At 41.3% G+C, this 17,160-nt stretch overlaps 1 protein-coding gene across 2 annotated transcripts in view; it reads left to right on the top strand.

Moving 5' to 3' along the window:
• Positions 1-17,160, top strand: part of myh11a (myosin, heavy chain 11a, smooth muscle) — a 43,302-nt gene that overhangs the window by 2,332 nt on the left and 23,810 nt on the right. For both annotated transcript variants that reach the window (XM_078166367.1, XM_033624030.2), the window contains exons 2-4: positions 1,833-2,197; positions 3,266-3,422; positions 12,434-12,461. In XM_078166367.1, coding sequence (XP_078022493.1) covers positions 1,833-2,197; positions 3,266-3,422; positions 12,434-12,461 — 550 coding nt within the window. The remainder of the gene's footprint in view (positions 1-1,832; positions 2,198-3,265; positions 3,423-12,433; positions 12,462-17,160) is intronic.

Genomic DNA, 17,160 nt, shown 5'->3' with positions numbered 1-17,160 from the left:
CTTCAGATGGCTGTCTGCGAGATACTCTGGCTGAGTACAGAGCGGTGTTGATACAACAGAGAGAAAGAAAGAGGGGGCTTTGAGAAGGTATCAAGCCACAGCGGTGAGAAAAGTTAAAGGGATTGAGGAGGAGGGCTTTGATTGGCTGCACATACTTTAGCACGCGGGGGGAGCGTCAGGAAAAGTCTGTTTACTTTTATCTGCAGAAGTAGCTGATCATCAAAGCATCAGCTGGTGCCCTCCTCGTTCCCTCAGAACTATGCTCAGTTCACTGCACTTATCCAGCGGCTCTGCAGCTTTTGACAAATAGGAAGTGTCTGTCTGTGCCTCCAGTTAATATTTATGCAATATCTTTTAGAAGTTTCTGGGTGGTTTGGTTTGGTTGGTCCCTGGAGAACGTTTATTGGTTTCTCAGGAGGCTCAGTGGCTTTTTTACATAGTTCCCACTCAATTAAAGTGTGTGCCAGTCTCGGTGTGCAGAGGGATGGAGAGGAGGGGAGTAACAGACTGTAGACATGAATGACTCATTGTCTGTAATCCAGGAACCACTAAGTTTTCAGTCATTCAGAGGCCAGTCCCATTCAACATATCATAATGTTGTTTAATGTAGTGTTAAACTCACTGGACCAGTTTTGTTTGGTTGCACATATAGTGCAGAACATGGGGATGACATATTTACAAGCTGTACTCATTACTTATAGTTTAATAGAGTTAGGTTCAGGTACAATTCTAGCATTTCACAGTGCCTCCTGCTGCAGGTGCTTCTCCCAGACATGGCTGATTCCCAGACACTTGTTCATATTTCAGCCACTGCCTGCTGCATTTAAAAAACGAACGTGGCCCATATGAAGCATGATTGTTAAAGCCCCGGGCCCCCCTCAGTCTCCCTGCCTCGCTGTTATCATTTTGAAGTAAACGACGAGGCCAGCAAGAGACATACTATTCCCTATATGGGCTTTGTTTGGGAATTCACTTGCCTTGCTGTTTAGGTCCGCAGAAAAAGAGTCCTGCTCCAGAGAAGGAGCCCTTATATGGTCATCACAGCACGAGACTGAAGCCTCCAAGCAGAGAGACAGGGCGAGAGAGGGAGAGAGATGGAGGGGGAAAGACACGGAAAACATGGATGTTGTCAATTAAGCACTGACTTAATGACTGAGTATGAGTAAATGCTCGTGAGCATTAATGGTTTGGGAGTATTACAGATAAAGCCGATGACAACATGTTGGTCTTGGTTTGTGAGTTAATTAAAATTTCCCAGCCTCAATCTTTCTATCTAAATTAGGGAGGGGGGTTGTTTGTGCGTCTCCCTTGTGGCGTATGTGAAAAGTGTGGGGTCGAGAGGGGGTGGAGGTCTGTGAGAATGACTGCTCTCTGGAACTCCCCGATGAATAAAACATGTTAACCCTTTGAGTTACAATCACAGGCAGGAGGTAACTTTAGCAGTGTGTCTATTAGTCTGATAGCTTACTGCAGTGTTTAGTTAACCCTGTGCAGAAACTGCTGTCTTTTTACCCAAAAAGAAAACCAGAATACTTGCTGAAGGGTTAATATTCATGTAGGGTGTGTATTATAAAGTGTGAAAATACTGTAATTCTAATTGATGCATCACTGCAATAAGATCATGTCCTGTAAAATATTAATGTTGTGTTGAAGCCTCATTTCTTGCCCCCTTATCTTTTGTATTTCCTGCCTTTCTGCTTTGTTCCCTCGTGCCTCTGTTCTTTCCTAAGTTCCTTCCTTCCTCAGTAACTCACTTTCTCCCTCCCTCCTGTCTTTGCTTCCTTTATTGTTTACCCTTTTTCAACATCTAATTCATTTATTCTCTTCAACAGCTGGCCCTCCACCTCAGCCCAAGATGTCCACCAAGGCCCCAAACGAGGACGAGAAGTTCCTCTTTGTTGACAAAGACTTCATAAACAGCCCCATGGCTCAGGCTGACTGGGCCGCCAAGAAGCTGGTGTGGATCCCGTCGGAGAAGCATGGCTTCGAGGCGGCCAGTATCAAGGAGGAGCGCGGCGACGAGGTGCTGGTGGAGCTGGCTGACAATGGCAAGAAGGTGACGGTCAACAAGGACGACATCCAGAAGATGAACCCGCCAAAGTTCAGCAAGGTGGAGGACATGGCTGAGCTCACCTGCCTGAACGAAGCCTCCGTGTTGCACAATATCCGCGAGAGGTACTTCTCAGGCCTTATTTATGTAAGTATACAGTAAAAACATGGAAATGCTCCCACAGTCATTCACTCACACCCAGACAGCATGTAGCTACACATGTTTGTATCTGAGCATTTTCTGTTGACCTTATTAATTCCCCTGCAGCTGTTACAGTCCGTTTAAATCTTTAGTTTGACATTGCGATGTTGCATCCACTGATTACCATTAGGGAGGGGGATTTGATTTTCCCTAGCCAGTCACCAGAGACCAACATATCCGCGATATATCAGCGAATTTAAACCAACTACGATATTGGGCGATACTGAGAAGACATATCGATTTAGAACAGCCTCGATAACAGCGTCCATCTTGTCTATAGCAGCCGCCTTTGTTGTTATTACTCCAGTGCACTGCTTGACAACAGCTTGGCTGTGGTCAGCACCGATAAAACTTGGTAAAACATTTATTTAAACGTAAATGGTGATGCACTGAACATCCTGTTTGTTTCACAAGTGCTCTGCTTTTTAATACGGTGGGGTTTCATTCAGTTCAATTCAAAGGGGCTTTAGTTGCCTGGGAAACTTACATGACTTTGCCAAAGCAAGTGAGAAATAAAAACAAAAATTAAATGCACAATGAGTAAAGATCTGTGAGAATTTCTAAATATATACACGTTGCTGCTGATAGGGTAACACCTCTGACACACCCACCAAACGAGACAAAAAGTACCTCAAGCTTTTTGCACACTGTTTCGAGAAAACATGTTGTTAAACCTGGAAACTGTAGCAAAATGGTGCACACTGTTTTCAGATTGAACACCCCCCCTTGGCAACGGCATTAGTCCCCCCGTGCCACTCAGCGGTCATTCTTTATTTTAACTGAGAAATCACATGTCACGAAATTGATGGAGTGGACAAACTCCAAGGTCTGGACCCATGTAATAGATCCCCTTATCCTCATTTGAACCTGATCTTCGAACAGTTCTTTACAGTATTTTAATCTTTACTGTTGCTTTCTTCCCCTGACTTGTTTAATTCCTTCCAACTATAGAAATACAAGAACACAAACATGCAAACATGTAGCAATGCTCATCTCCCTGGTCTTTTCTCTCAGACATACTCCGGCCTCTTCTGCGTGGTGGTGAACCCCTATAAAATGCTGCCCATTTACTCAGAGAAGATCATTGACATGTACAAAGGGAAGAAACGACATGAAGTCCCCCCTCATATCTACTCCATTGCTGATAATGCCTACAGGAACATGATGCAAGGTAAGTTTTCTTGTTATCCCAGTGTTTGAAATGTAAGGTTTCTCCCACGTTGCATAACATGCAAATCACATAAACTGGAAACATAACAATGATTGTCCAGAGTTGTGTGTTTTCAGTTTATTAGCTCTGTGATGGGCTGGTAACCTGTACAGAGTTTGAATGAATGATGCTGAGGCATGACCAGGCAACACCTACCTATCATTTCTGAGTGCTACCTTGCCATTGGAGCAGAGTTACAAGGGGCAGTGGTTGAAAACTTCCCCTATGAAATGGAACAATCCTTCAAGACCCTGATACGTCACCACTATGCTGGTGTGTACATAAACAAGGGGGTGTTGCCAGACATTGTGAGTATCTTCTGCAGAGGTGATTTCTCTTGCATAGGCTAGAGGCAACCTTTTGCGTTTTTTTAGAATGCTCGTGATTCATTCCTAACTTAATTGTCACACTATCAATTGCCCAAACAAGTCATCAAATAAACACCCTAGCCCTAGATGTGAACATGCAAAACAAAGGGTTAAAGGTTAAATGGTAGGGGTAAGGGGTGTATTAGGACTGGGCCTTGGTGTAACTCATTGACAGCCCTCACACATAACCAAGCAAAGTGTTAGTGCATGCAGTGTCAAGCTGCTGGCCTTGTATGTTTCCAAGTGATTTCTGTCAAACTGAAGTGTGTTCTGGAAGCTTAAAAGAGCCTGTTGTGGGTGAGTTGTGGTATCAGCTGTCAAAAGTCTTGCTTCTGTCCGAGTGACGACAGCTGGCAGCATTTAGCGCCGTCATGTTGACAAAGCGGTTAATGAAAACCACAAACAGGCCGATGCTGTCAGGACTTTCAGATGCAGAACTGTGTTTATTATTATGTACAGTCCAAAAATCAGCTCCAAAGCTCCACCTGCCTGCTGTCAGTGCATTACAAAGTAAGCTAGTAATGAAAAAAAAATAAAATAAAATCTAAGAGGGTATTTTATGGCCTATTTGAGAGTCAGTGTCTTGTAGAGGTGACGATAGTGGCCTTGGCAGAGTCGTGCTTACAGTAAATGGCTTTTGGATAAGCCTGCAGTGGTGCGATTTTAGAGCAGCTGGTTTCCCATAGAATCGGTTTTGTGTGTTTCCAGGGGGTCGTGCCCACTGGACTCCGTGTTGACATGAGGATGTTCTCTCAGAGGGGTTGACATCTGGATTGAGAGATGGGTGGAGGCAGTAAAACATTTCCTGTTTCAGCAGCCTGCCCTTCCTCATTCACATCTTCTGTGGGTTTTTTTTTTCTCTTTTGGTCAGAATGAATACCACAGATTTTTTTTCTGGTGCGAGAGAGGAGAGTTTAAAGTTCCCATTAAATGGGTTTGAGATCGTACTTACTCTCTGCTTTGGTTTGATGAGTTTCCAATGAAACAGGATGTTTGGACAGGACTTAGTGCAAAGTTAGGAAGTAATTGTTTAGAGAGCTCCAAAGAAAGTGGGATTATCCGAAATCTTCCGAAACCATATGATTCAATCTCTCTGCCTGATGTAACTGCTCAGTCATTTAAGTCACTCAGTCAGGATGATATGGAGGAGTTGACCCAAGCTCAAGCTCCCGTCTTCAATATTCTACATCAATATAGCTCATGATATAGCTTTGGCATTTTATCCTCATATGAATGTACAAGCACTCACAAGCTAAGCAAGTGCATTCAGATACAGTATAAAAGCTAACTTTTGAGCGTCAAGTTTCATTTCTTATGTGGTCTCTTAGACTCATTGTCTCTATATTTTAAGGGAATTGATACTTATTATATCTGAGTCTGAAAGCTCCCAGAAATGATTGATCATGCGAAAAGAGGAAGTGAAAGAAATACAGCTGCAACAATATCCAATCTGTGGACAGACAGACTGTTACGATCCTGTTCAGTTTGCTAAATTATTTTGGTATTATCCTGGTGAATATCCTAATCCCTTTTGAGTCTTTGATAATGTGGATCAGTGCTTTATCTTTTATTTTATTTTATCTTACCTTTATTTAAGTGGGAGGAAAGACTCATGGAGATTAAAAATATCCTCTTCAAGAGTACCATTACCAAGACAAGCATCAGCACAAATAACACACTTCAGACAAAAAACAAACACAAACAATTTAGAATTAAATGAAAAGAACAGCTCATAGAAATTATGATATACCAAAAAACATCACAGACAGATGTGACCACTTCCAAGTAATTTAGAAACACTTTAAATGCGTCCAACGAGACCAGCCCCTTAAGAAATAAGTTTGCAACTTATTCCAAGCCGACGAAGCAGCATACATTTTCGCCCTTTTCCTCAGATCAGTGTGGACTGTAGGAACATTTAGCAAGAATAAGTCTTGGGAGTAAAGACAGTAACTTCCCATACTTTTTTGTAGGATGTAGATCCCTAAAGGAGAAGGTAGAACACATAGCTTTACAAATAAGAATGTACCAATAGTTAGGGCTGCAGGTGGACAAGGCAGATCATCCTACCTGAGCAGAAAGAGAACAACGGCGAGTAAAGGATTTGAGATTTGTAATAAATCTCAGTGCTCCATGATAGACAGTATCCAGCGTGTGTGGGCACTGTGAAAATACATGCATGTATGAAACATGCCCATAGTCCAGCACAGACATTAAGGTGCCAGCAATAAGGCTCCTTTTTGCCTCGAAGAAAAAGCTCTGAGATGTCTCTGAAAAAAACCCACAATTTTAACTTCAGATTTGTTCACCGGTTGTTGAATGTGAGGTTTAAAAGACAGACAATCATCGGTTATAATTTCAAGATATTTGTAATGAGATATAGACTCAGAGCCCATGTGAAAAGCATCATGAGTTTTGTTTTGTCAGCATCCAAAACACATTTTAAATCACACAAGATGCACTGTACAGTATCAAAAGGAAGTTGAAGCTGATAAATAGCCTGGTTTGGTGTAGATGAAGAGCAGTAAATCACAGCATAAAAGCCAAAATTTGCTTACTGCTGTTTCTTACTTTGACAATGTAACTGTCATTAATACGTATATATTGAAGGATTTCAAATTCAAGCAGGTCAATACACAGGAAATACCAGTACTGCTGTGGTGTGTAAATATAGTGTGACAAGTAAACAAGAAGGGGCAGGATTGATTGGTGTTTGTGTGGGTGTTTGGATAACGCCTCCTTAGCTCATCCCTGCAGAAGAACCCATGCAGCTGCAGCTCCAAGACCATTTTGAGATGATGGGAGAATCACATGTTTGTTACCACCCACAACACTATGTGCACATAAAAAAAAGAGTGTGTTTTGATTTGCTGCATTTATTTCAGACTAAACAAATCAGACGTTTGCTCAGGCTTGTGATATATGAAATGACAGTTAATGTTTCAGACTGTGGACCACCCATTTGGTTTAAACATCTAAAACATATCTTTAAGCTGCTTCTTTTCCACAACAAAGACAAAGTCAGCAGCAAAAGCAATGATAGCATTGGCAGTTCATAAATACAAAAGTCAAGATAATGGCAAGCTATGAAAGGGAGGTAATAAACATTTGAAGGTTCAGTATGTAGTTCTGGAGAGAGATAGTTGATTATTGAGTCCCATGTCCAGGTCGTCAAAAACCAATGACCTTGGGCTGGTAGTTGGACTGAACCACCAACCACAAGTGTCGGTCTTCAACAACCTGGGCTTCAGACTTTACAAACAACCATCTTTCTCCAGAATTACATACTGCACCCTTAATAAAAACAGTCTCATGAAAGTGAATCTTTCAACATGACTTAAGATGTGACTTAAAATATGTCAGAGATTATAACATAGTAACCTCTTTAGACGAGTTGTTTCAAAGCCTGGGATATCTGACTTAAAAAGAAGTCACCTCTTTTATTTAATCCAGACATAGTCACAGTCAGGAGGACCTAGATGTGGTCCCTCAACTCAGTCACAATAAATGTTGGCTTTTCTGCAAACCCCAGATACGTTGCATATTTACGTTATTATGTAGTGTAATGTTAAAGTTCACATTTCCTTATGTTTCAACAACACTTCGGTTAATGTGTGGAGAGGTTTAGGCACAGAATCTGCTTGGTTATGCTTAAGAAAAGATCATGTTTTGGCTTTAAGTAGTTGTGTTATGTGGCATCATCTCTTGAAAAAAACGTTTCGACTAGACCGTCTTCATCAGGGTATAAATACCCTGATGAAGACGGTCTAGTCGAAACGCTTCGAAAAGCACTTGTTTTTTTACCAAGGCATTGCTGCGTTTCGGCCAGGATATTGACGTGTAAAGCAGTTGTTTTTTAGTGAGTCTTTACTATGTTTTCAGCAGCTTTTTAACCACCAAACATGAGTGTTTTTGGAGACCTGTCACACCATTTCCAGCCGGGATGGTGCCATGAAAAAAGGTTGTTTTTTGTTGGGACATCCTGGCGTTTTCTGCTGAGATGATGCCACATGTGAAGAGAGGAGGCGCGCACACCAGGTTTTGAGAGGTGCTGACCATTGACGAAAATATACAAACTTAAAAAAAAAAGTGTCAGGCGCACAATCTAAGACTTGATGCAAAAATTCAAGTTCACCAGGGTATTGATACCCTGATATCAATACCCTGATGAAGACGGTCTAGTCGAAACGTTGGTACTTGAATAAAAGAAAACATTTTTGCATCGAGTCTTAGAGTGTGCACCTGACATCTTTTTTCAAGTTTGTATATTTTTGTCAACGGTCAGCACCTCTCCAAACCTGGTGTGCGCTCCTCCTCTCATGTGGCATTATCTCAGCAGAAAACGCCAGGATGTCCCAACAAAAAACAGCCTTTTTTCATGGCACCATCCCGGCTGGAAATGGTGTGACAGGTCTCCAAAAACACTCATGTTTGGTGGTTAAAAAACTGCTGAAAACATAGCAAAGACTCACTAAAAAACAACTGTTTTCCATGTCAATATCCTGACCGAAATGCAGCAATGCCTTGGTAAAAAACAAGTGCTTTTTGAAGCATTATTGCCACTGCAATAAACAGTGACTGGGCACTAAAAAACACACACGTTTGGTGAAAAAGCTGCTGGAACTGCTGCGACGACTCGCTTAAAAACAGCTAGTTCTGATGTTTGATGTTTGTCAGACCATCCATGATCCCATCACCACATGACAAAGTCAGCTCACACTACGTCACCATAGAAATGTTTATATGATACAAGTGTAATGTATCCGTGGTTTGCAGAATTGTACAATGCCAACATTTTCTTAAGGCGACTGTGCTGGCTTAGTTACTGGCTTGCTGTTGAATCTTGAAGCATGATAAAGACTTATGTATATCCAAAAACTGTAGCACCTCTTCCTAACATACAGCGAATGGATGGAACTTGAAAAAAGCATCCAGATATACTACGAGTGACAGCAGGGGTGATTCTAGGATCAGAGGTTTAGGTTTTCACCCAGAGAGCTGCCCGGCCAGGCAAGATAAATTTCACTGTTTTGTACATTTTAACGCAATTTCATTCCCACATTTGTGAAAGAAAAGCAAACACTTTATGGGAAAGTCTGTGTCTAAACCATCAAATCTAATAAAGGTTATTTAAATGCTGAGCCACAGCAAAAGAGGAATGGAGTGGAATCATAAAAGAAACATATCGTAACCCTAATTTCTGGGGGAAGACAACTCATTTTGATACAGCAGCTCCTCAGCATACACATAAACAGTATGTATGTTTCTGGAGTAAACCAGCCCCCTATAGTGAGTACCAAAAATACTAATAAGAATACTAATAAATAAAGTCCTCTCTCTGCTCCTCTCTCTCTCTTTGTACTGTCAACCAAAAGGCAAATAACCAAACAATGCGTTTTATATCTAATAAGAGATAAACTGATACATTGATCCAACTTACAACATCATTCTAGATAGACAGACCATTTGATCTTGCACTCTTACCTGAACCTGGCTCTTTTTTTCGAAAAAAACAATCTTATATCCATGATGAGGCTGTCTGTCTGTCTGCACACACACACACACACACACACACACACACACACACACACACACACACACAATAGGGCATCCAGTCAGTTAGCTAGTCAGTAGCACCTTGGCTTTAATATTAACACATGCACATGACACAACAGCTAGCTTCTCTCATTCCAATTCAAACAGAGGACAGTGGTACTGACCACCTGTAACGTTTCCTAGCTAGAAAAAACGTCAGCTAACTCCTACCTAACAACATAAACAGTGACCTACGATTAAATGCAGCAAAAATGAGGACTGGTAATGATAATAATGTGTTGGTATTGAGTGGTAGAAGTCAGAGATGGGACCAAGTCACACATGTGCAAGTCTCAAGTAAGTCTCAAGTCTTAACCTTCAAGTCTCAAGTAAGTCCCAAGTCATTTTTTCTTGGGCAAGTCAAGTCAAGTCAAGTCAAGTCAAGTCACAGGTTATGTCAAGTCAAGTTAAGTCCTGTAATAGGTCAAGTCAAGTCCAAGTCAAGTCACCTTATTATTGTAATTTTACCTGCAGAATCTGATCTTAATAAAGTGAAAAAACAAGATATAAGTAACTGTCAGTAAATATTGGCTTCATCGCTGCAATGGTTACTTTGCAGGGACGACCCCCATGCGTACGCACACACACACACACACACACACACTAACCAAGGCAGAGGCCAAAATCAGCCATTTAGCTCATTTAACCCTGTGTTGCTCGTTCATAAAACGTACAGCCGGTCTTGTGATGAACCGGTCAAAACGTTCGCTCACGTTTTCTGGGGTTAATGTTAGCAAATAAATTAAAAAACAAGTTCCACCAAACCGACCCACCCACTCCACCCCACCCCCGTATCGTATCAAGCTAACGTTAGCTAACTACCGACTAACCAGATAATATTAGCTAACTGACAAGCACTTACTGGGCAGAATGGCTCTTCAAATGACGACCAAAGTTTGAAGTTGTCGCCTGGCTGTCCGAGATGTTTATGCCGCATGTCTTGCACTGTGCTGTTCGTCTTTTGCCATAATAAAGGTTATTCCGAAAGCCGAAGACGATGACTCTCGGTACCCCTCCCGCTGACATGCTGTATTTTTGTTGTTAAAATATTATGTTTCAACCAAGTACTGTATGGCTTTGACACTTTTCTAACTTGTTAAAAAAGGACATACAGTTAAAAAAAAAAAAAAAATCTCTCAAGTTTTAGGGGTGCAAAAATGGGCTAGAAACGCCTATGAGCAACAACAACATTCAGGGAGCATATCGAGCTCTGAGCTAGCCTAAGCAACAGCTAGCCATTACTCTGAAAATAGGTTGGAGATGCGAGAAGCTTTGCTGAGATGGAGCCAGGGCGAGATGTTTTTCAAACAAGCAACACGTCACTCAGCCTTTTCACTGGAACATGAAGCAGGTTAGGTCATCTTCATTGGGAGACACTAAAATAACCTGATGTTCTTTCTGTTGCTTGTTCACATCGCATCCAGTTAAGAAGAGCTGCCAAGCTTTAGGATGGTCTTAGTATAAATGCTTTCAATAAGCCTTTATACACAAGAGTCCTCGACTATCAAAAGGTTAAGACTAAATCTACACAGCTGTAACCCCTTTGAGCCTTTATTGTATAACACTGGCTGGCAGGGAGTTGTTACTGTTGACGCATTAGTGGGAATTCCCATGAAGTAGGGACTACTGATGCAGGATGTCTACACCGAGCACTATAGAATGAGCAGTTCACATGTTAGAGTGGAAGTTGTGCATAACTAAAGCAAATCCAGATAACTCGCTGAAGCTTTGAGACATTCTTCCTGCAGTCTTGGCTGAGATCCCATTCCTCCGAAATTATGCCTCAGTCTTTGATGTCCAGGGGATAAAAATGTGAAATTCCCTCAGGGAGTTTGCTGTCCCCTTGAAGGCTCCCTGCAGCAGATGACTGATGTGTTTCTCCTCTGTGCTCCTCACAGGTGCAAAGTCATTGACGCTCACATGTAATCAGATTTTGGGGTTTTACCTAACATGAACAAATCAGTGTCACAAAAATATTCTCAATATTTTTGCAGAGTCCCGTCTCTCTGAGTCTCTGGTGCACGACTGAGTGTTGTTTTTGGATGTCTTACAAAAGCTCACGACTCTGGCCACCTCTACCTCTCCCTCTCTCCTTCTGCCTTAATTAGGAAGTGCAGAGAGGGAACAGGCTGCATTTTGTGTGTGTACGTAAGGAATGGAACAGCAGCCAAAGTCGAGGCCAAACGGAGAAACGGCATCCGTGCTATTTTACAGTTCAAGGCAGGCTGCACACTGTAACACAAGGTCATAAATCACAGGATGGAAATGATGACGCTGCACATGAATGATGTTCTTCACTGTATGAAGATGAAGAATTGTTGGTGAATGCTCCGTGTTGTGTCTTTTTCTCCCCACAGCTGGTCATTTTTGCAGTAAAGCATTCAGGTGTCATTTACTAAGAGGTTTCATGTGGAAAACTGACAGCAAACTTATCTTTTCTGTCATCAGTACTCCCTGTACTCCCCCAGGAGTGGCTTGTATTAAAGGTTACAGTTACAAAATAGCCTTACATGGACTCTCTGTATTCTCCCAGGAGCATTTTTGGAGACAGTACAATGACTCATTGCTCAGCACATTCAGAGTTGATTTTCATGGTTGAAAATCTAAGTCTTTGTGGGAGTTACATGTTTCTTTAGGCACAGGGGAGCCTTCGCAAATCACACAGCCTTCTCGAAGTCTTGAACTGAGTCCCAGCCGGTGTCGTAAGTTTAACAGTAGATTGATCGCCATTCCTTGAGAATGGCTTGTGGTTTCACATGTGGTATGTACAGTAGTGTCCTGAGCTATTGTGCATGACTGTACACATATCCTCGAGCCAAACGTAGGGGAAGAAGTCCACGTGCTTTTAATTCATAATAAAAACAACATATTTGTATGTTGGTTTTTGCAGATTCCTTTGGTTTACCACGTTATTTTGGTGCCTTTATAAGTGATCTGGATACTCACTGTTATGTTTGTGAATGAGTCCCACAATTTGACTAACACTGTAAACTTTCTTTGTTTCTGCAGATCGCGAGGACCAGTCCATTCTCTGCACGTAAGTAAAATTTTCTCACCTCCAAACTCACTTTTGTTGTCTTTCCTTAAAGGGATAATAATGCTTGTCTGTATTTTATGTCTCATATAGTGTTTCAAAGAAGGATGTTCAAATTAAACTTGGCCAAAGTTTCACATCATGAGATAGACCTATGTAGAAGTAACCCCTGTGAGAAAAATCCTACAGTTTCCCACAGTTCTGAATACTTTCTGTTCCTGTCTACTGTCTACTCTGGCTTCAGTATGACATCATAGTGTGACCGCATTTCTTTATATGGTACTCTGCTCTAGGCACGCTACTGCAAGTGTTTACATTACATACACTGCTACATGTAGCCACATGCTAACATCAGGGAAACATGTCATCTTAGTTGCAGATGTTGTTGTTAATCCCCCCCCCCTTAAATTTCAGATCATACTCCCGCTGGAGCATGTCCGCTAGTTAAGATTTTATTTGGAATTTTTCAAGGCAGAAAGGGTCACTATTCTCCAATACAGTCATTCCTTGGCTGTCATAGAGTGCTCCAGGGAGGATGTTTTTTGGTAGGCCAACCCAGGAGTTAGCGTCACCCTGGTTCCCTCGTCAAAAAGCCTGTGGGATTTTTCAATTGGATTTTGGATTATTGGAAGAAATAAGCTCTGTGGCAAACCACTGTTGTGCCAGAAGTAGCCACTTGTTAGCAACTGCCTTTTTTAAGACACCTAAAGGCTTTATAATTTACAAGTGGGATACTTACTGCCATATTTTATGTCGTAGAACAAAGCGTAAAAGTGTTACTAAAGCTCTTGTTAATCACAGACCTTATTTCAGGTATCTAACCGAAAACCCATTCAAAAAAACCATTGAGTTTGAGACGAGGGAACCGGGAGAGCTAACATGCTAACTCATTTCCAGGTTATAGGACTCATTCCTGCAGCACTCTATAATGATGCAAAAACTTTGAGATACCGAAGACCTGTAAACGTTGACCAATAAGAGCAGACTGGGCTTTTTTGGGAGGAGGCCTTAAAGAGACAGGCAGATGGTGTATACAGGTGTTCTAGCACAGACAGTATGAGAAAAATAAGAGTTTTTTTGTCCATTATAGCATGTAAACATATTCCAATAGAAGCCCATAATACAAATATGAACCTGAAAATGAGCATTAAAGACCCTCTTTAACCTTTTGTCCCAGACATCACATCATAGCTAGAAGAAAGGCTGCATGTGTATCTGTGTGTCTGTGTGAAGGAACGGTTACATAATGCTTGTGTAAACACAGAGTTAAACAAAGGAGATACATCTCTGGTCTGCCAGCAGCACCCAGCCTCAACCTGCAAGGAAATTATTTATAATATAACTGTGATAATGTTTGAAGATTTTGCTGGCTGGATGCAGGGTGCTTTAGATTGTGAAATCATGTTGCAGTGGATTGTGTTGTATTTAAATGGAGCCAAACTGGATGAGTACGCAGCACTCCCACAGGGATATAGCCTCACTCTCCTCTCTCCTCTCAGGTCAGGAGGCATGGCCTGCGTGCTGATGGGAGAACAAGATTAGCTCTCCAAATGTTTGGGCTCCATTTTGTTTATTTATTTTTCTTCAAACTCATTATTGAGCACTTTGACATCCATTGGTCATCTAGGGACAAGCAATGTCCTTTTGTCTGGCATTATCAGTTAAATCTTTGGACTGACCAGAACTTTACATTAATTTATAGAAAAATAGTTAAGTAACCAATTAAAAGTGTTTTCCTTTCCCACTTAAGTGGCGCAGTAGGTTCAATAGAGATTCAATAGATTCAGCCCTTGCTGCATGCCATCCTGTCTCTCCCCCCCATCAGATTAATAATATGTCCTTAAGGCAAAAGCCAGAAAAAAATAATCTTTAAATATAATATGTATGTCTGGGTCATCATTCACAAATCACATTTCGTGTATTTATTTTCTTTCCAGGAACTATTTAAAGGTCGCTCTTTACTTTCCACTCTTACATACTGTAAATCTCACCGACATGTGCTCTATGTTTATCTCTGTCGCCTTCCACTAAAATGTACTGCATGCTGACGACATCAGATGGATGACTTTGGAGCGGGAGGTCCTTTATGCACTCAATCAAAAAGTAGTGACAGTACACCCTAAATGGACCTGCAGTGTAGTTTTTTTTTAGTCTACTATAGTCATTTAACTTTACTGATTAGTATCAAGCAGCTGCTGCAGGTTAAAGGGGAAGTTCACCCCAAAGTAGTTGAGATATTGGTGGTAGAGATGTCTTTCTTCTCTCCAATATAATGAAACTAGATGGCGCTCGGCTTGTGGTGCTCAAAGCTCAGAAATATACATTTATGTTTCATGTAGGAACTATTTTCTTTCTACCGAACTACACCCACCAACCATATCAACGTGCAAAAATAAGGGTGCATCTACTGCGAGCTCATCTAGCACCACTGAGCTAGCTAACGTTACAGCTCCTCCTTCATGAGTATACACGCTACCTTCTGCACGGTGATCCGGCTGGTGGGTGTAGTTTAGTGGAAAGAAAATAGTTCCAACATGAAACTGCTCACAGTAAGGTCTGTGGATCATCTTAAGCAACCAGGTCATGATTTCTGTAAAGAGACATTGCTGACATCTCTATAGCCAATATCTCCAAAACTCAGCAACCCACACCAAAACATTGATAAATAGCACCGCAAGTGAGAGTAGAAATATATATATTTAATTTAGGGGTGAACTGTCCCTTTAACATACAGTAGCACCTCTGCTGCTCAGCACCCAGTGGTCCCAGTAAAGAAAATGAAAGGAAAGACTCTCCCCCCGCAAGGAGGCTGTAAATTCTTTGATCTCATCAGACCATTTCCTCAACTATCAGGCTGTCTTTATCGGAGGGAAGCTCTGGAAAGTTTGGCAGTATTTACCCCTGTCTGTGCGCAGCAGGGTAATTGCTCAATGTTCTGGTGAGCATGAAGATTAACTGTTTGATCTTAACAGGCAAAAACTTACACAGAGCTTTATTAAAACACATTTAAAGTGATAAACTGGAGGAGATATGATAAAGTAGAGCTGATTACAAACTCTGCCTCCTGTGTGGAAACAGTCCCTTTAAGATTTCACTTTGAGCTACAGCTGGTCTCGGCCTCAGCAGGTCTCTGGAGCCATATATGGGAGAAATGTTTCTGGTCTGATACATGGAATGTCATGTATGACATTCTCCTCCTACATGTGTGTTGACACATGGGTTTAATTGCACAGCATGGTCTTTGACAGTATTGTTTTAACAGCAATCCATCATATACGCCTCTCATCCTTATAGGATGAAGTCTAGTGGTGAAGTTTATAGGTATTTGTTAAAATGCTGTCATGGAAGATGTGTGTAATTATAATTTACGGGATTCCCTGTTTGCTTTTAATGATGACATGCTGCTGTATAGACAGAGACAATTCAACAGTTTTTTTTCATATTACATTAGCTTTTACAGAGGTTTCTACAGTGTGCATCCTGGTAATTCTAGTAGTGATTATATTCCTCAGATTCCTCCACACAGTAGCAATCTGTCATGGGAAATAGCTGGGAGCCTGCTAAATCCATTCTGGAGATGTTGACATTTCATCTGAGCAGGGTCACCAGTTTCCTTGGTCTGATATTCATTGTGTGTGTGTGAACGACTGGACTGATAGAATGGACACAGTGGCCATAAAGTAGCAGGATGTTCCTATAGAGTGCAGATTTACAGCCTTTTCTGACCCTGCTGAGGACATGAATGCATCATATGTATTAATAGAGGAATCCCCTTAAAGGGTAAGTTTGGTATTTTTTTTTAGCTTGGACCCTATTTTCCCATGTTGTGGTGTCTAATGGGAACAACAGTTTTTGAAACTGGTGCAGGACTGAGTGAGACCGCTCCATCAGCCAGCGATGAAACTGCCAGCAATGTAACCTCTGACCATTAATTTATGTCCACCAAAAGTGTTTTTGCCACTGACAGGCTCAGATTGTTATGATGAGTGTCAGACAACATTATGGACAGGATCCCTACAGTGATAGACCTTTCAATGAGACAGTAAGATAATTTTTGTGCAGCAAGAAACAGCCCCAAAATTGCCATTGCCACACCTACCAGACTCCATTGTAATAAACAGTAATTTTAGTGTGTATAGAGCCAGTATGTTTTCACATCTAACTGGGTGAATTAAGGCTTTATTTCAACCAAACAAGAGTCAGTGATTGTTGGAACAGTGGAAAGACGAGCCAAGATATTTTTCTGAGTTTTATTTTGTTTCTTTGGACATTAAATGAAGTGTGTTTTAAGGTGGTAAAATTTCTGTTTTTTTAAATGGAGTCTGGTGGGTTTGGAGATGGTGATTTTGAAGCTGTTCTTGGTTAAACAAAAAAGGATCTTACTCTTTAATAAAAATGTTTATTTTTGTAGAGATGCTTTCCGTAATGTTGTCGGACACTAAAAATAATAATATAAGCCTGTTGGTGGCAAAAACAAGCACTTTTAGTGGGTGGAAATTGATGGTGCAAGCATGCCCCAAGTGGTTTCATTGCAGCTGCTGCTGGCTGGAGCAGTCAGTTTCAAAAATTGTTGTTCCCAGTCGTCACTTAGACACAAAATCATTGAGAGAAAGGGTACAGGTTGAAAACTACCCAGCTTACCCTTTAAATGAGCTCTCTAGACTGCTGGGATTTCCTTTATAGAGTTCGTGTTGTCCTTAAC

The sequence above is a fragment of the Epinephelus lanceolatus genome, chromosome 3, assembly GCF_041903045.1.
Source record: "Epinephelus lanceolatus isolate andai-2023 chromosome 3, ASM4190304v1, whole genome shotgun sequence".
Lineage (NCBI taxonomy): Eukaryota > Metazoa > Chordata > Actinopteri > Perciformes > Serranidae > Epinephelus > Epinephelus lanceolatus.
Note: the sequence above shows the minus strand (reverse complement) of the source record. Positions and strands in the feature narration are given on the sequence as shown.